Raw genomic sequence first — 19,078 nt, forward strand, 5'->3', positions numbered from 1 at the left:
CATCAGCTAGCTGGTCAAGTCACTCACTCACTCCAATGTTTCCCTTCGGTGCTCGTCTTCTGCTCACCCATTTCGCTTCCTCCTCAACATCAACTTTATCTGCCCTTCGAACTCTCCGCTGCTCCCTTCCCCTCCTTCCTCGCCCCAGATTCAATCGATTCGTCACCATGTCTACCGGTCTTGACATCGTTCACACTGCTGGTGCTGCCCAGCGTAAGTGCTATTTTACCCCGCCATCCCCAGACAATTAATGCAGAATCGAATGAGCATAAATTGCCCTCCCCCCCAACAGGGCGTCATCCCTCATATGCAGCCACAACACTATCAATTCACAATAGAAACCTTCGCTAATTGATTCATTCTCTTCCCACAGCTGTCGGCCCCTACGTGAGTCCCCGCTTCTCCTACGTACCCTCCCTTCTCCCCTCGTCCTCAGCATAGGCGGGGGGGGGAGGGGGAGGGATAATGCAAACAAAGCCATAAACCACCTCCATTTTTACTCACCATAAGCTCCATGGCTGCGAATGAATACAGTCCCAGGCCATCAAGGTCAATGGCCAGATCTTCCTCTCCGGCCAGATCCCCCTGACCAAGGATGGGGTTCTCATCGAGGGTACCATTGCCGAGAAGACTCGGCTCTGCTGCGAGAACATCAAGGCTGTCGTCGAGGCCGCCGGCTCCAGCGTCGAGAAGATCTTCAAGGTTACGGTATGTTTTCCCCCCACCCCCATTTACTGGCTGTTTGTTGGTGTTGCCATTTTTTTCCGAAATATAGGTGCGGAGAGGGGCTTATCATGGAGTTCGCTGAGTTTATTTTAGGTCCTCCTTGCCGATATGGCCGACTTCGATGAGATGAACCAGGAGTACGGCAAGTTCTTCGCTCACAAGCCCGCCCGCTCTTGCTTCGCTGTCAAGCAGCTGCCCAAGGGTGTGCCTGTCGAGATTGAGTGCATTGCCTTGGCTTGAGTTTAGTAATGTATCTACCTAGCACTGCGATTTCTGGGTGTACAGTTGGGAATAGATTGGTACAGTTCATGCACACTGGAAACGATAACTTCGTCTCAGAAAATGACTTCTATCAAAGGTAGCTAGCTGGCTACAGTAGTTGAGTTATGTTGCTATCTCGAATTGAGTTCGGTCTTCCGCCCGGGGTTAATCGTAGAATCTACCACGGTAGAGCGCACCTTTACGTAGCCATAGCTTCCCTAGGCGGCTGTGATTAAACTATCATTACGCTATGTTAAGACTTGGCTAGTGCTCCAGAGCTCACGCCTGGACCCCAGGTCCCACGTACCCATGAAAAAGGCAATTTAAACAGATCAAATAGACGCACTTAAGATCAACCTGGTGGCGGAACTCATGTCAAAATATGAAATGCGCGCGGGCAAGAGCGGATATACCAGGCGTCACATCCCCTCAACAACAACGAAAAGGGGACCATCAGTTGAAATGCCCGCGAGTCATCCAGTGGTCGCTTCCAGACACTCATCGACGTCCAAGCACCCCCGTCATCTTCCCCCCAGCTCCGGCCATCAAGCTTTGTTTTACAATGGCATCTGCCGCCGCGGCTGCTGCTAGTCGCTCCTTTTGGCGACTGCGATCGCGAAGGTAGCCTGCAGCTTCGGGACGCATACGTAAGATACGCAGGATCATGTCATCGTTGGGTTCTGCTTGGGCTTCGCGCCATTTCTCCTCCTTCAACTTTCGCATCGTACCGAGGTTGCGCGAGAGCATGATACTCTTGGCACGGCGGGCAGCCGGCAGGCCCAGAACACTGCCGGGCCCGGAGGCACCTAGATGAGGAGGCGCTGAAGCGCGGTTCTTGTTGGCCTGTTGGCGCGAGATTGTGGCCGAGGCCATCCGCTCCGAGGTGCGTATCAAACTCTCGGTCGGTTCGAAATAGAAGAAGTTCAGTGTCTGAATCTCATGGTACTTGGGCGACTTGAGGATATCGATGGACACGCCGTGGGCTTCTCCAGTTTCCTCATCTACTGCGTGGAAGAAGTTTAATAGAAGCACGAGCCAGCGTGCGACAATATCAACTTCTTGCATTGTCAGAGGCTTTTGGTGAGAGGGCTTGTCTGATAGGGGCGGTACTAGCAGACTCTCAATGGTAGCGAGGACCTCTTTCCACAATCGTGCCATCACCATTTTCATAGCCTCGGAGGTAAGAGTCTTGTTCATGATAGCAAAGTTATCGTTAAAGTAATCAAAAAGGGGCGTCAACGCATTCTCCACATCCGCACTGGAGGGTGTGGCGGTACTCGATTGAGCGCGGTTCCGATTGAGAAAGTTGGAAACACTTGAAATGCTGAGCCCTCGTGACAGGAGGGATTTGAGGGTCCGGCGCGACAAACAGTGACTGATGTACGCAGATAGCTATGGAGATATTACTGGAGTGTTCTGCGGAGTAGGATGTATCTGTACTTACCTTTTCTGTGATCTTGCGCGTCATGTCTCTCTCCGTCCGCTTCAACGTTCGGAAGGCCTTGCCAAAGTAAAACTGAATGTCATCGCGTTCTCCTTCCATGCTTACACGAAGCAACAGTCTGCCCTGGGTATCTAGATCCAGCCAGTATTCTCTCGGAAGAAAGTCACTGAAATGTACAGGATCAAGCTTGATCGACGTCCGCCCAACATAGTCGTGATCGCCCACTGCATCCCAATCCCAGATAGTGGCAATGATGTTTAGAGGACCCTGTGTGGTGATATCTACCGCATCGTCCCACCGTGGGTTCAGGTTGTTATAGATGATGCGAGTCTTCGCAATGCGCTTCTGATATTCATCGGCCAGAACGACGTAAGGATCACTGCCGCCGTTCATATCGCAGGCTTTCAGATCCTCTGCCTCCACAACCTTGATGGTAAAGACATAAGTCGTCGACTTGCGTATCTTCTGTAATTGAGGTGCCGCATGTCTTGCTATAACCTCTGCGCAACCATCCACGTTGATTTCTTGTTCAAGCTTGTCAAGTTGTGAAAGTGCATATTCGACATTGTTGAGTTTGACCAAGGACTGTAGTGAATGGTTGGATTAGTGATGCCCGAACAAGGAATTTCAAACGAACGCACCTCGGGAAAAAACTGGAAGGGCTCAATCTTCTCTTTACTTGTCCATGCTTCTTTGGCGATTTGCATTAGCTTTTCCTGAGCCGTTTGATTCATAGCAGCCTCCTGATCCGGAGAAAGACGATCCATTTCCTTCGCGAACATCTGCTCCAAGGATTCACAGTATCTCGCGACACCGCTTCCGATAGATTTGGAGAGAGCTGTCATAAATTTAGCATACTGCAAGTCGTCGTCCCACTCCAGCTGTATCATTTGTTCCACCACCTGGTTGAAAGAACGGAAAATGTCAATGACAGACACACTGTGTCTGTAATCTTCAGGTATCTCTTCCGCCGAGCTATCAGCCCGGACGTTGAAGGCATCCTGTTTGACTGCCTGCTCCACCCAATCCATGACCTTTTGGTCCGTCAGGCGAATCCACCGCCAGACAAAGTTTTCCATCAGGCCTTCTACATGGAAGGGAAATGATCCGCTGAGTACTGTAATCAGCAACTGGATTTGTGTCAGGTCAAAGGGGTTGTTTGGGGGACGTACTCAGGCACTGCCTCGGTAAAGAGACGACGGACATCTGCAAGTCGACGGTAGAGGTCAAATCCATCTTGTATGTCAGTCTCTTCTCCTCGCACGTTCTCCAACTCTATTATTCGAGCCACCATCTCGTGAACGTCTTCCGCAAATATCGGAAGCACATTGGAGAGTAAAATCAGATAAGGGTTGACCCTAAAATTCAATTAGTGTGAATCAAACACGGCTTGCGTTGGTGATGGCATCTCTTACCCCATGATTTCTGGATTGTTGCGATAACGCTTTCGGATCTTCTGCGCAAGCTTCGTGATCGCATCACACAGCTGAATCACATGGTCTACTTCCCACTCTTCTGGCTGCACCGGGATAAGCTGCCCTAAAAGTTCTTGATATTTTTCCGACGCTTTCTGCGCCAGTCCACCCTGCACGTACGCACGGAAGCGATCGATATCTTCCAGATCTTCGGTATAGCTGGGGTCCATCTGAATGTGGGTTTCCAGTATGTACATCACCGGGCCGATCGGACGTGGTTTGGTCTCGTAGCAGTCCATCATCACATCATAAAGTTCTCTGAGAAGCGCCTCGTGAAGGGAGGATAATATCTGTTGCATCAATAGAAGATCGTGGATGGTCCACTTCTTACGGTCGTACAGAGCCGACGCCACGAAGCTACTACGCTTCCTGCCGTCCGAGTTCGGCGCTTCTTTGACAAATGCGAATGCCGAATCGAGGGTGTCAAGATCGATTTCGTTGTCAACGAATTTGGACCGCACAACATCCAGAAAGAGGGTCATTCTTGAGAAGGCAGGAACACGCCAGCGAAGACAGATCTCATTTAAGAGCTCAGTCGACTGCTTTGACAAAAGCTTCATAAGGGGTGCCTCTGATGTAGCCTGAGAGGCTTCAAGTTCACGGTCTTTCAAGTCGTGACCAAGAGTTTGGGCTAGTATAAACCGATACATTGACCGGGGGTCCTGGGGTATGTAGGTGTATGTATCAGATTCGTCCGTCCCGTTCATACCATCGTCAGCTAGGGACAATGAGCTGAGATCCACGGGCTGGTCTATAACGTATGATGACGGTCGCTCGGAATTTGTTCTCGAAAGCTCCCCTGCTGGATCTTGGTCTGCAGCGTTCGGATTGAACTGTGGAAGGGCGCCTCCTGGAGTGCTCTTGGCCAATTCAGGATTAGACTGCACAATCGCAAGCATCATCTGGGAGAGATCTGGAGCCTCGTTCTTCTTCCACAGCTCATATGCCTCATCATTCTCAAAGTCTTCCCGAGACAGCGTTTTTCGAGTTTTGAGGGTTAGATGAGCTTGATAGGTCTTCAAATCTCGCAGGGCGGCCTGTCCCGTCCAGACGCCTCGATTATTATTGATATCGGCTTGCACCTGGCCCTGGTTCACATCGAAGATTCTGGCAACATGCTGCACGAGGGGCATGTCCTTGATATCGTAGCTTAACGGGGCTATAACTTCTACGCTGGAGGTGCCATTTGTTTGCACAAGATCCTGATCCTGAGACAAAAGTTTGTTCTCTAGAACCGCCAGTCGATTGGCCAGTTCGGGCCGTTCTTTGGCCCAGTCGTGGTCTTTTAGAATAAGTGCAAACAAACGGACAAAAAGAGCCACGTGTCTGTCCACCATGAGTCTCCAGTGATCATCGTCGGGTTCCTTCCCTTTGCTCAATTCCTTAGTCGCGTTCGAATAGAAGATCAGGACGAGGTCTTCGGCCCGCCGATCCTTTTCCATGCGCTTCTTGAACGACTGATCCTTCAGGGTGTTGAGAAAAGCAGCAAAGGTCCTCACGACCAGCGGATCTTGGTATTCTTTCCGTTTCTCTTTCCCAATCAGGACCCCAGTCAGCCTCTTCTCCAGCTCCGATATGAACCCATGGGGAATCCGAGTACTCTTTGAATCTCGCACGAGCGAGAAATCGCTCATCAAATCGTGAAAGGAGGTTGAAGCTCTCTTGGGCCGTTGCGGAGCTGGAACAGTTTGGACCCGGCGCAGTCGTGGTTGGAGAAGATAGGCCAAGTAAGCGACCCGGAGCGCATAGGTGTAGGCAGTGGAGGAGTTTACGGGACGCCTGCGGGACCCAGACGGAGTGCGCGAATGGCGAGATTCATTCTGAATGCTGTTGATCCGTCGGTTGAGCCCTCGGGACTGGGTAGATGCTGTCGACATCGGAAGAAGAGGCGGTGTCGTTTCTCGCGGTCGGTGGATAACTCCTTTCTATATCCTAAGGGTCCTCAAAATAGATAGTGCAGTATTTGGAAGTGAGAGAGAGATCATGGGATAGACCGGTATAGTGATCAAACCAGCAACAGCATGGCCCTAGGTAGGGGAGGGAGTGCTGGTGGAGATAGCTGCCTTGCAAGGGTGACCTTCCGACGAACTCACAGAACCCAAATGCAATTCGACCCGGCAAAGGAATAGTACCTGGGTCGTAAGTAGAGAGCAAGCTGCAGTAAAGATTAAAGTCGGGCGGCTACAGGAAAGAACGGTAAGAAAGAAGGGGGTGAAAGAAGATGGTGGGGGGAAGGGAGGGGGGAGATGAGAAGTGGTGTGTTATTGTCGCGGTGGTTCAAAGGTGTTGTAGTTAACTAGTGGTGGTTGGTGAAACAAAACCGCTTGCGCCCGCCCCCATATTAAGTAACATTTAAGGGACTGACGTAGGTATCAATCGCCCTACACTGTACATACAGTTCCAACAACTGCCCCCCACTGGCTTGAATCCAATCGTAGGGATAATCTGGACATAGACTCTGTTTCTAGAGTACGTTAAATCCTAAATACAGGTAAAAGGACCTGGGCAAACACCAATACAAAAACCCCTCTTCCTTGTAACAGCCCGCAGCAATCCAAGAGCAAAGACTCAGGAAAGTGCATATTGCGAGTCATGAGATGATCGCGCAGACTGTGATTTTCATCTGGAATTGACTATGCCGATCGGATGGAGCTTCCCAGGAGCCATGCGATTCTCATATAAAGCCCCCCACTTGTCCAGTGGCCGGGATCCCCGTATAGGTCACCATTCTATGCATTCCCTGACTTAACCCGCCCGCATTACGGCCGAGGAATGACAACAGACAGCCATTGCGAACAACCACGCATCTGAGGCCTGCCTGAGAGTTCAGCAATTGGGGATGGCCCTACCCCACCGTACCAATGTTTGCTGGAACCACGCACGGAAGGTTGAAGAAAACAGCGAAAATCATATTGTACTTATTTACATCGCATCAGAAAATAATTCGATCACCACGAGCCTTCGTCGGATTTACGGGCCTAGAGAGTAGCAAAGTTACAGCAGTCAGTTTTATTTGCGTTAACACATCAGGAGAGAAACGGGGTGCAGTATCGACGTACGGGAACAGCCCTGGGTCCGCCCAACTCCTTCTCCAAACCGTCGGGGAAGGTCCTGGGAACGCTGGGCTTATCAGGGTAGAAAAGGCTGACGGTTCCGCACAAGCCGAGGAAGGCCACGATGAAAGCTCCGATCTGAAGGATACCCTTGCCAGGCGTCACATGGGTATATTGCTCGGGACTGAAGACACCTAGAATTTCGTTCTCCTCGTGAACAGGCTCGCCGAAGTTGCGTCGTTCCTGCTTGTCCCACCAGTCGCCATAGGGATCTCTGAAGGCCCGCTTCATACGAGGAGGGTTCTGGTAGTTGCCGTTCTGCAAGCCGTGGAAAGATGGTGTCAATTCCGCTCGGTGGGCCAGCGATTGAGGGGAAGGGTCACAGTTGTCCCATCGGCTCATACCTGAAGAGGGTCATCAAGCTCCGGCGCGGCCAGACTGCGAAGCTGGGAGAAAGAAGCACGGGGGACGGTGAAGCGGGCGGTCACCTGGGGCAGGCGCCGGGCCAAGATCCGTTGAGACAGCATCTGGTGAAATGTATTCGAGGTTAGCGACTAGCCCAGAGAGACAGTTGAGAAAATTGAAGGCACAATGGCACAGAGGCACAGGAAGTGAAGGTCCTATGATAAAGATAGAGATGCGAGTGACTCACCGTTGGTGCTGTGATCAGTTATGGAGCAAGTCGGAAAGGTAAAGAGAAGGTGGAGGGCAGCGGAAAGGGACGAGGGAGAGGCTTGAGGCTCGAAGTTGAAACTGAAAGCAACTCAGTCTCCAGCCATGGGCGATGACGGGGAATCCAAGGGATATGATTGGCGGAGAGCAAAGGCGGAGACAGTTGATGGCCTGAGGCCCCCAGCACCGAGCAAAGCTTACATACTACGTACTCTACTTAGTTAACTACTTGAACTAACTAATACACGGCGCGCCCCGTCCGCCTCCAAGTCACCGGACGAAAAAACCACCTCTTCAACGCAATCACTCCCTCCGTGTAGGTTTTCGCCTGCCAGTCACGCTACAGGGCCGATAACTATGCCAAATTTCTCGTGACACTTTGACTCAGTTCTCTCTACACGTTGATGTCATTTTCTCCCATCTCGACCGCGTCCTCGTTGGGAAAACTGGGGTCAGCTGTCCAGAGGGCCCCTGTCTCCGTCATTACAAGAAATGCAAAACGGTAGTCCGAACGGAATTTTACTCCAAGATGCAAGCGTGACCCCCGAACTCGACGCCGTTCCGTCCGATGTCCTTCCCACGGAGCTTCCAACACCTTCTGCCACCCGCGACTTGAATTCTGCTGCTCTCCCAACTGAAGACGACGGGCCTGTGGCCGATCATTCCGACGGACCTCCATCGAAGAGAAGAAAACTCGCGGGGTCTACCCCGTCACGTCGCTCGGCCTCCCGGCCAGCATCACCCCCGTGGAAGAAGGCCGGGCACGATGGGCCGACATCCTTCATTCAGGATGGTAGGCGCAAGTCATCGCGAGTCAACGCGCTTCCCCTCGAGCTGCAGAGTCCATCCGACAAAAGACACACCCGTGCGGCTCAAAATAAGTTTGTGAGTAAGACTGTGTCTGGTAGCTCGAAAGGCGTCGCGTCGTCACCATTCTCCACGCCGACACAACCGGAGCGGAATGGAAGGTCTATAGCTGGCAGCGCCGTAATCAATGGCTCTCCTCGAAGTACCACGACAAGGAGGTCTACAGGGAGACAAAGTCTGGCATCGCAATCGCCGGCACCCAGGCAGCTTCATACGCGCACAAGATCGCACAGCTCCAGCACTTCGCGTCGTGTTTCCCAGGGCGGTGTCAACGGCTCCAGCCGACACAGCCGATCCGCCTTAAATACGAGTACTCCCGCGACCTTGGAGAATGAGCATAATCTAGGCCAAGAATTCGAAGATGGCGGGCTTGATTGCCTTGATGATTCCGACGAGCCAGTTTCGCGTTTACGGATCAAAGTCAAGCGACCGATGATTGAAATTCAGCATCCGTCTCACGTTTTGCCGCTCCAAAAATTCAACTCGTTCAAGGAATGGCTGGAAAGCGATGAGGGTAGAATAAAGGACCCCACGGTTCTCGCACCGGCCGACGCGCTTGAAGAGGCTCTAAAGAGACGCCGGGTAGCAATAGCGGCAGAGCCAGGGGGTCTTCTGAGCCCAGACGTATGTTCTGCGTTCTTACCAGAGCAGCAGGAGGAACCGCCACAGCAATATTCTCATCAAGATCATCTCGTGGCCCACGTCTCCTACTTCAAAAAGCTTCTCGATCAAGAGCATAGGCGTCATCGCAACACGGCAAGACTATTTGCGCAGTGGTGTGCTGATGCATGGAGGAAGCGCAACAAGGATCCCGAAGATATCCTTCGGGAACAACAGGAGGAGATGCGCGGGAAACGTAAACAGATGGCCAAGGATCTTCAGAAGATGTTTGATCTTGCACGAGCTGAGGTGGATAGGATGCGTTTAGCACGCTGGGAGGAAGAGCGAAAAGCCGAAGACCAACAGGCGTTGGATCGTGCTATAAAGCAGTCAACAATGCTCTTTGAGAAGCGACGCCTGGAAATCCTTGGCGAAGCCGGAAGTGACGCCCTTGATTCAAGCGACGGAGAGCAAGCGGGGTCAGATGACCTCTCAGATGACGGCGACGATGACGAGGACAACATGTCTTCCTCAGACTCTGAGATTGAGGACGATAACGATGTTGATGATGATGAAGGCTTAACAGCCGAGGAGCTACGGTTGAAATACGCCAACCTTGCAGAAGCTACAGTTGTTTCCGATCACGACTCTGAGGTCGCTGACGACCCAGCTTCTTTCGGCGGCGGCGATATTTCAGATACTGATCGCGTGTTAGACGGGGATGGTGGACCGGTAGACCCGCCCACAGAAGCCCGATCTGATCAGTATATCGAACTCGAGGAAATTGACCCAGTGCTTATGGATGACAGTGAAGACGAGTCTACTGATATGGATGATGACGACATGAGCAGCAGCGATGATGGGGATGAATCTGACGAGGTGGAGTCCGAAGCGGAAAGTAATAACGGGCCTGGGTTGTTGGGATTCTTCTCGGCTAATGATATTGCCTTGGAACAAGATAGCGATGGCGACGAAATCACCTCTGATTATGACCTAGAAACCGATGCAAAAATAGCATCTGCTGGTGAGGAGGAAGATGAGGAGTCGGAAGACCCTGACGAAGTCTCTCTCGTACCAAATGGACCTGCAAAAGACTCACTCCCATCACCCGAGTCCCCCAAAACTTCCCCTGCGCCTGGCCTATCCCCCGGGCCTGCTTCTGAACCCATGCTTGGGTCCACTCCTGGTGAGAAGACAATGCCAGACTTCGAGATGACAGATCTTGTTGCCCTCGAAACCCCAGATGAGATGGTCGAACCTGAATTGCTACCTCGACCTGATGGTGCACAGGGTAATGACCACTCTGAATTGAATGGTTTCCCAAGCAAGGAGCCGTCCAGTGAAGCATCTCCGGGCACGATTGCCACGAAACCCTCAGAACCGGAATCTGTTTCGTCATATGAAACGTCTGAACAGCAGCTACCGGCCAGCGAATCGTCAGCACCTGGTTTGAAGACCCCCGTGCCACATCTGCTTAGAGGGACTCTGCGAGAATATCAACACTTTGGTCTAGACTGGCTGGCTGGCCTCTACACAAACCAAATCAATGGGATTCTTGCTGATGAGATGGGTCTCGGCAAAACCATCCAAACAATAGCTTTGCTGGCACACTTGGCTGTTGAGCATGAAGTCTGGGGTCCTCACTTAGTGGTTGTCCCTACGAGTGTGATTCTCAACTGGGAAATGGAGTTCAAGAAATGGTGCCCTGGATTTAAGATCATGACTTACTATGGCAATCAAGAGGAACGTCGGCAAAAGCGCAAAGGCTGGATGGATGATACCAGTTGGAACGTCCTGATCACCTCGTATCAACTTGTCTTACAAGACCAGCAAGTGCTAAAGAGGAGAAGCTGGCACTACATGATTCTAGACGAAGCTCATAACATCAAGAACTTCCGATCTCAGAGGTGGCAAGCGCTGCTTACTTTCAGGACTCGGGCTCGCCTCCTCCTCACTGGAACACCACTTCAGAACAATCTGACTGAACTATGGTCCTTGCTTTTCTTCCTGATGCCGTCAGATAGTGATGAGGAGGGCATGGAAGCATTTGCAGATCTGAGGAACTTCTCCGAGTGGTTCCGACGTCCAGTCGAGCAGATCTTGGAACATGGTCGAGAGACAATGGATGACGAAGCAAAACAAGTCGTCACCAAACTTCACACTGTTTTGCGGCCGTACATCTTGCGTCGCCTCAAGGCCGATGTTGAGAAGCAAATGCCAGCAAAATACGAACATGTTGTCTACTGCAGGCTCTCCAAGCGCCAACGTTATTTGTATGATGGATTTATGTCTAGGGCCCAGACAAAGGAAACTCTTGCTTCGGGTAACTACCTTTCGATCATCAATTGCCTGATGCAATTACGGAAAGTTTGCAATCATCCGGATCTCTTTGAGACGCGTCCTATTTCGACCTCGTTTGCAATGCCACGCTCTGTGGCCACTGAATACGAGATCAAGGATCTTCTTGTGCGCCGGCGTTTGTTGTATGAACATCCGCTCACCAAACTTGACCTGGATTTCCTTAACCTGGTTCCCATCTCGCGCGAGGATATTTCTCGCAGGTTAGCGGACGACAGTACAAGGCTCATGGCCTATGGTCCGTTCAACACGCTACGCGAACAGCAGTATCATCGCACCAACTGGCAGATGATCTTCGACGGCTCAAGTGTGCAATCCACCTTAGATGCTTTGGAGAATGAGTCCAGGAAGAGGAGGATGGCAGAACTAGAGCGGTGTCTCTACTTTGAATCCAAACGGCACGGTCGTCGCCCTGTATACGGATCGAGTCTAATCGAGTTCCTCACGGCGGACAGCAAGCAGCGGCCAACCTCCAATGGACCGTTGCGGAAACGCTCCCTGGCTGATTGGCTGTCAAGCCGCTCATCCGTTCTCGCATCGATGATCTTGTCCATTGAAGAACGGTCTCAGGTAATGGATGGCTACGTCCAGCGTTTTGCTTGTGTGACCCCTGCAGCAGTTGCTTCCGGAGTCACTGCGGCAGCCTTGGCCCCCATCGAAACCCGTCACCTTACCAATAAAGAACGCTTCCCACCCTATGACCCGTTTCATGAGGCACAAATGCGGTTATCAATCGCCTTTCCGGACAAGAGACTTCTGCAATACGACTGCGGCAAGTTACAACGACTCGATAAGCTACTCCGAGACCTCAAAGCGGGCGGACACCGGGCCTTGATTTTCACGCAGATGACCAAGATGCTCGATATCCTGGAACAGTTCCTTAACATTCATGGTCACCGCTATTTGAGACTGGACGGCACCACCAAAGTTGAGCAGCGTCAGATTCTCACTGATCGGTTCAACAATGACAACCGCATTCTGGCATTCATCTTATCCAGCCGCTCCGGTGGTTTGGGAATCAACTTGACCGGCGCCGACACCGTGATTTTCTATGACTTGGACTGGAACCCGGCTATGGACAAGCAGTGCCAGGATCGTTGCCATCGTATTGGACAAACTCGCGACGTTCACATCTATAGGTTCGTGTCGGAGTACACGATTGAGTCCAACATTCTTCGCAAAGCCAATCAGAAGCGGATGCTGGACGACGTGGTCATCCAAGAGGGTGAGTTCACCACCGACTACTTTACCAAGCTGGACGTGCGCGACATGATCAGCAGCGAGGACGTGCTCGAGGGTCAGGATGAGGCCAGCGCTGCGATGGATCGGGTGCTAGAGAATCGGGTCTCCGGCAGTGCTCGGGTCTTCGAACAAGCGGAAGACAAAGAAGATATTGACGCGGCTAAGAATGCCCAGAAAGAGTTGGAGCACGCTGACGACGGCGACTTCGATGACCGAACTCCTGGCCAGACGCAGGCCGGGACACCGCTCGCGACTCCGGGGCTTTCCAATGGACCGGACGAAGGTGGTGCAGCCTCAGGTACTCCCGGGCCGCAACTTCTGACCTCGCCTCAGATTCACGCGGTGGACGAATCTGTGGACGTCGAGGCCCAGTTCGGCCATGTCGACGACTACCTGCTTCGGTTTATGGAGTGGAATATGAAAGACGAGCCGCTTGTCCTACCCGCAGACAAGAGCAAATCCAAGTCCAAGAAAGGTAAAGAGCACCGTCTTCGGAAGCGACGTCGTTGAGGCGGAAAGGTTTGAGATTTGGAGAGGGGGGGGGGGGCGCGGGAGGGCGCGGGCAGTTTGAAGGCGACTGCGGACACGCAAATGTCCCAAGTGTATGTGTATGCGTGTTTTAACATCAATGACTTCTACCTTCTATCTACACATGTGTGTTTCAGAACACAGCACCCAGGATTTACTAGGCTTTTCTCTGTCTACATTTTCCTTTCCCCCCCCCCTTTTTTTTTTCTTTTTTGTCCCTTTCCCCTTTTCTCCTCTCACACTTCTTGTATACCAGCCAGGCGGTGAAATGAAAGGGCTGGAATCTAGCGGGCGTCTTGTTTGATATATCTAAGAAAGACTGGAAAGGAAAAACAAGGCCGAACCCACACCCACACACACATACAAGACAGGGGAATCTTCATGTAGATGTCCGTTGGTTGGGTTTTCTTTCCTTCGTTCGTGTTATATTACAATTGTTTATACGCACCATTCCTATCCTTCATATATGTTTCTTTCTTCCTACCTGCGACGGCTGTGTAAGTAAATTGATTAGACCGTCGCGAGATGGTGTTTTACCATTGAAAGAGAGTCTTCGATCCAGCCTCAGCTCTGAAGATAGAATAGTCAGCCAAACCCGGACGATTTGTTTCGGGGGGTGGGTTGAGCCAAAGGCCAGGGTCGACCTCGTTATCAAATGTGTCTTATTCTCAATATTCCATGAACTCCCAGACTCCGCCCCCTCCTCCTCATCATCACAAATTACTTTTCACAGACCCTCCTCTAGGCCCGATTTGTCTACTTGACCGACTGGCAGAGGCCCCCTTTGGTAGCGTGCGCATAGCGTCATATCAAGCCAGCACACTACTGGACGTGGAGGAGCTAGACCAGGTGCCATCCTGTTGCCCGATGGACAGATCAGACATCCGTTGGACCCTCCCCCCCCTCCTTCCTCGTGGGCCCTAGACCCTCTTGTCTACAGCCTCGAGTCAGAGACTTCCGGGTAACCAGCCAGCAAAGGGCAGCAGTCCCTGGGGTGCTGTCCTGTTTCAGAAGTATATTGAAAGATTGCCGACAGGATGGATGGATGCAACGGCCTAGCCTAGTATACTTGCGCCTCAGCAAATTTTGAGTTTTTGCCGGCTCCGACTTTTGTCTCGCTAAACTTGATTTGGAATTAATTGCTAGGTGGTGGTGCACCAGACAAATCAATATCCGAGAAGGAGGGCGAGGGGCAGAGGCCAGATCGAGCTGAGAGGGCTATCGTAGAGTTTTGATCCACCGGCGTGTACAGTACCCCGTACTGAAAGTTTATTTGTGAAACATGTGCAATTCCAGGCCCGCGTGCATTTGCAGCCAATTGTCACATTAGGCAGGAGAAAAAAGCAGTTACGAGTTGGCGCTGTTTGTCTCATTCCGTGTGTGATGGTGATGATGAGGGAATGTAATCCGAGCGCATCGTTAGGAGGAGCCTCGGAAAGTCTCGCGATGTTGCTGATTCTAGATTGTCAATGTCAATGTCGATGTCTATGTCTATGTTTATGGTTATGGTTATAATGACGGAGGATGTCCAATGGGTTAAGGTATCCAACTAGTCTGGGAGATGAGGATGGTCGCCCACTCTAGCTACATTACTCACTAGATTGAATAGACTCATTAGCCTTGCCCGGGAGGTCAGGTTGAGTGGCGGGTATTACCATGGATTCAGAGGGGAGGGGAGGGACTGAACGGGGAGGGGGGGAGAGGGAGAGAGCGAGTGTTCCCGAGATTGAGCCAGGTACGGAGTACCGTACTCTCGGAAGCCCCAGATTACTAGGTACCGATCCCAGAGAAATGATTACAGTACATTGTGCAGAAACTACCAGAAGGTACGGAGTACGGAGAACCAAATGGACCAGTGCGAAGTGAGGACCCTGGTGTTGGGTTGTATCGTTGCGTGATCGGGACACAATCACAATCAAGGTTAAACCTGTTGGTTGAGCTTCCAAGCCGAAAGCTGGAACCATTTGGAGTCGTACCAGAAAGACTGCCACGCGCTCGGTACAACGGCTGTCTCCAAGCTCATGGTTTTGACTTCGTATCGACAGGGTGGCATGGAGGAAAATGGATCAAGCCTATCACATCCATCCACCACTCCATCTCCGTTCACCTGACTTGTGACCTTGGGGAGTTCCACTGATCAACAGCAGCAATAACAGCAACAACAGCAACAACAACCTGGGGTTCGGTCTCCACCATCGATACCGAGTTATAGACTGATTGGCTGAGATGAGTTGGAGCTCTGGGAAACAGCAATAGGTAACGCCTTGTCTGCAGTCGGCAAAGGTCAAGAAACGGAACATGCAGGTGGATGAATCGACATCTACAAACGGGGTACCTACAAGGCACGACTGGGAGGGGGGCAGCCATAGTTAGTAGGTACCTAGCCATCCATTAGGTAGGTACTAACTAAGCCATCGAATCTTCAGCGTATTCCGAATCAGGAAAAACGCCCGTTAAGGCCAGTCCTCGGTTCAAACTCTATGTAGGAGGATGAGAAGAAGAAGAAGATGATGATGATGATGTCGGAAGGAGGAGGTGGCATTGTTACTGTTGTATACACGCGCCTAACTCCACGCTGATACTACACTAGTGATCTGCTGTGCAGTAGTGACCAGTGCACATCCAGATAGAACTGTTTGTACGAGTCTGCATGTGATCCTAGAAAAAACAAGCAGCTTTTCCCTCCCTGAGGTTCGGGGAACCGGACAAATCTCTGGGGAAGGAGGAGGGTGGGGAGAGTCTACACCGTTAAGCTTGGAAACGGAAAGGGATAGTCGCTCCGAGGTCCTTAAGGTGCTTGTTTGTCTTGAGGGACCTAGGTTGGAATACTACTTACTACCTACAGAATACTCATATGTACTGTATTGTACATCAGATCGGAAGCTTAGCCATTTCGATGCTACTAGACTATAGTCAGTTCACGTTCTCAATGGAGTGAGGAGCATGAACTCATCCCAAAGAAGTAATAGAGGGAGGGCAACTTGGTGGAAGTCAAGTACGGGGCGAGAAATGGACTGATCCCTGCGAGGATCTGCAAGGCAGATCTTCCATCTCGGGAATGAGCATGAACTGGGTCAGCTTCTCCAGGTCAGGCAAGGCGGAAAATGACAGTGATGACTGATGACTGATGACTGATGCCTGATGACTGATGACTGATGACTGATGACTGATGACAGTTCACAGAGTGGGCTAAAACTAGGCGGTTTGTAGGCAAAGAATAACTTCTCAGGTAATCTCGTAGCGGATGATCCATCTTGCCTATCTAAACCGTGCGCTTAGCTAGCTAGCTACATTAGTACTATGTACATAGAGAGAGAGAGAGAGTCCTTCGATCTGTTGAAAGTTGGAACAACCAACCTGGACCCCCTCTCCTTTGCCTTGTTTGAGAGATTTGCAATCGTCGGAGTTACTTCGGTTGTCCAGTGACTTCCGAGGTCGGTTGCACTTCCCGCCGGAAAAGCCAGAAAGAGATGTACTGAGTAGGCCACGGCTGATGGTGATCATCAAGGCATGGCTTGAGAACAGTCAGTGAAATCCAGTATATGCAGAATCGCCTGAGTCAAATTCACATCCTATGCTTTGTACAATACATTGATTGCCCTGAGAAGGCCGGCCAGTGTCATCCATCCATCGCATCATGCAATTGCCCACGTGCGTAACTGCGACCATAGGACGTCCTCAACGGCCACTGAATGAGGCCTTTCAGCTTCTCCGCGGACAAATGCAATGCTGAAACGGTTCCAACAATGGGTCGCGGAGGATGTGCTGCGAGCAATCAGTCGGCGTCGTTGGCTCCTGACTCCAACGTTTGCACGTTGCAGCTCATAGCTTGTTATTCAGCATACCGGTCATGGTCTACCCAAGGACAATCAAAGGCGACTTGATGGGCTCTTCGGTGCGGTTCGGTATCTCGGATATCGGACACTCGGACAACGGACTCTCGGAAGTTGCTACGGATGGCACGGATGATCAAAGACTGGTCGTTGACGCCACCACCCAAGGAGAGTTGGTTATCTGAGTCACTGTGCAGAGAGCCGGGTGCATACACTCAGAAGAAAAGCAGGGGAGGAGGGATATGCTGAAAGGCAGTGTAAGCAAGATCGAGTCTACCCGCTAACTGGGCATCAAGATGGTTAAGGACGGTAGATAATGACCAACTCAACTTTCTTACATGTTAAATTGAATGATTGAGACTATCAGTCACAGCGGATTGACAGGACTTCCACGGCTGCGATCTTGTTTCTCTGGACTTTCGATCCATATGTACACTAATCGTATTGAACATCAAGTGACTTAATTAACCACACCTATCTAAACCATCTATTCTGTGAGACTGCGATTATATGTAACCATCAGACCACACTGTTAGTACATTGGAAGGTGTAATCATCAGCTTCTCGGCTGTGAAGCATCAGTGACAACGACCTGTCAACTTTGGCTTAATTGACCAACATATTTGACATGCAGGACCAGTGCTCCTAATTACCGTAATGTAATGTGATGTGACTGATTTACGCACAGGGATGCCTGCAATTCTGGCTGTCTCATCAGCTGCTGCAAGCCGGAGAGTCGTCCTAGGCTAGGGAAGTGTTTGTAAGTACAATCTTCTGTCACATTAACTGCTCCGTACGTACTTTAGTGTACATCCCCGGCCTCCACCCATAGTGATGGGCGGGTGAAAATCATCCGCGTGACGAGCATAGCATACTTGTCCACCCACGGGTATCTTTGTACTGTACTTCGTTCAAGAGCTACCTAGTAGTTACGACACTACTACGTATGGAGTAGGCTAGACCTGTTCATGTAAAAGGAAGGGATAGTAAGCACAAAGGTGGTTGCATCTGATTTAGAAACACTCAATCTGCGACCAAGAGGAGTATTTCGCTGCGTGGGTTCTTCGGTTATCAGCGCTTTCATACGCTGTAGTTATTTACGCGCTCCTAAATTAGATACCTGCAGCAAAGCAGAGTGAAGAGAACCCCGAAGAAAAAACAGAATCCCCGTGTGGAGTTGGCTGCAGGCACGAGGGGACGAATGTGATCGGTCGCTTGTCGGGGGTAAATTAAAGGCTGAAGCCAGAAAGTATCGTCCAATCCCACTTGAAACCGCCTCGGTCGACCATGCCATCCGGGGTTTGCAGCAAACAGCCAGATTTTAGCATGACGTATCCGAAAGCAGTGACTAAAATTGATCGACGTCAATTTACTCACATCAGAGAGAGAGAGGGCTGAATGCCAGACCGCGGACCGCAGACCGCCGCACTGTAAATTATAGTTAGATCGAGTCCAGGAAAGTCAAGTTCCGAGCCACTTACTCACAATAAAGCTTTCCAAGAGATGGACTGCCCCTTTCAGGAATTGTGTTGGTAGAGAGCGAAGAATGAAAACTGAACGCCATTGCTATGCATTGGCACGCTTGACAGACCGACGGTGTCTCCTACAGACTTGAATAGACGTAGACTGGGGGAATCCTGGAAGACGAGACTATCGAGGTTTCCTCGGCGAAGATCAGCGGAAGATCCACCAGCACGACACTGATTTGCTCTTGCCCACTGCCTCTCCAGATCGATCAGTAGCGGTCCGAGTATGAGTAATTTGGATAGATCTCCACCAGAAGAATAATGTAGCGGAGCTGATTCCGGTAGGCGCAAGTGGGGAAGAATAGTCCAGTCTGTAGTCTGGTTCGTAGTTGTGGCTTCGGGGCTGAAGGGCTCTAGTCCGGCGCACCATTACCTTTTCGTCGCCTGGCAGGCACAGACAGTAAGGTACGGAGTACTGGTCAGTCAGCGGAATCGATAGTCTAGTGTGAACCACATAACCTACCTTCTCCTTTGCCCCTCCCCCCCTCCCCCC

General features: G+C 51.2%; 5 protein-coding genes across 5 annotated transcripts in view; 2 read left to right on the top strand and 3 right to left on the bottom strand.

Annotated features, from left to right (window-relative positions):
• Positions 1-30: 30 nt before the first annotated feature.
• On the top strand, positions 31-1,140 carry BO72DRAFT_448220 (YjgF-like protein). The gene is made up of 4 exons (XM_040944741.1): positions 31-213; positions 374-387; positions 535-708; positions 820-1,140. The coding sequence occupies exons 1-4, from the start codon at positions 168-170 to the stop codon at positions 964-966; spliced, it is 381 nt and encodes a 126-aa protein (XP_040801162.1). The 5' UTR covers positions 31-167; the 3' UTR covers positions 967-1,140.
• Positions 1,141-1,200: 60 nt separating this feature from the next.
• Positions 1,201-6,198, bottom strand: BO72DRAFT_527918 (C2 domain protein). Its single transcript, XM_040950139.1, has 5 exons — positions 3,847-6,198; positions 3,604-3,789; positions 3,073-3,541; positions 2,432-3,016; positions 1,201-2,379 (listed from the first exon to the last, which is right to left on the bottom strand). The coding sequence occupies exons 1-5, from the start codon at positions 5,781-5,783 to the stop codon at positions 1,486-1,488; spliced, it is 4,071 nt and encodes a 1,356-aa protein (XP_040801163.1). The 5' UTR covers positions 5,784-6,198; the 3' UTR covers positions 1,201-1,485.
• A 181-nt stretch (positions 6,199-6,379) lies between these two features.
• BO72DRAFT_448222 (uncharacterized protein) lies at positions 6,380-7,699 on the bottom strand. The gene is made up of 4 exons (XM_040944742.1): positions 7,612-7,699; positions 7,364-7,486; positions 6,966-7,277; positions 6,380-6,884 (listed from the first exon to the last, which is right to left on the bottom strand). Exons 2-4 carry the CDS (start codon positions 7,484-7,486, stop codon positions 6,855-6,857), a joined length of 465 nt encoding a protein of 154 aa, XP_040801164.1. The 5' UTR covers positions 7,612-7,699; the 3' UTR covers positions 6,380-6,854.
• Positions 7,700-7,910: 211 nt separating this feature from the next.
• Positions 7,911-13,224, top strand: swr1 (putative SNF2 family helicase/ATPase (Swr1)). Its single transcript, XM_040944743.1, has one exon. It carries the CDS (start codon positions 8,124-8,126, stop codon positions 13,206-13,208), a length of 5,085 nt encoding a protein of 1,694 aa, XP_040801165.1. The 5' UTR covers positions 7,911-8,123; the 3' UTR covers positions 13,209-13,224.
• A 5,438-nt stretch (positions 13,225-18,662) lies between these two features.
• Positions 18,663-19,078, bottom strand: part of BO72DRAFT_496487 (uncharacterized protein) — a gene marked incomplete at both ends in the record, with an annotated part of 989 nt that continues 573 nt past the window's right edge. Inside the window, one exon of the mRNA XM_040948629.1 lies at positions 18,663-18,777. Coding sequence (XP_040801166.1) covers positions 18,663-18,777 — 115 coding nt within the window. The remainder of the gene's footprint in view (positions 18,778-19,078) is intronic.

Source organism: Aspergillus fijiensis (assembly GCF_003184825.1).
Source record: "Aspergillus fijiensis CBS 313.89 unplaced genomic scaffold BO72scaffold_24, whole genome shotgun sequence".
NCBI classification, from domain to species: domain Eukaryota; kingdom Fungi; phylum Ascomycota; class Eurotiomycetes; order Eurotiales; family Aspergillaceae; genus Aspergillus; species Aspergillus fijiensis.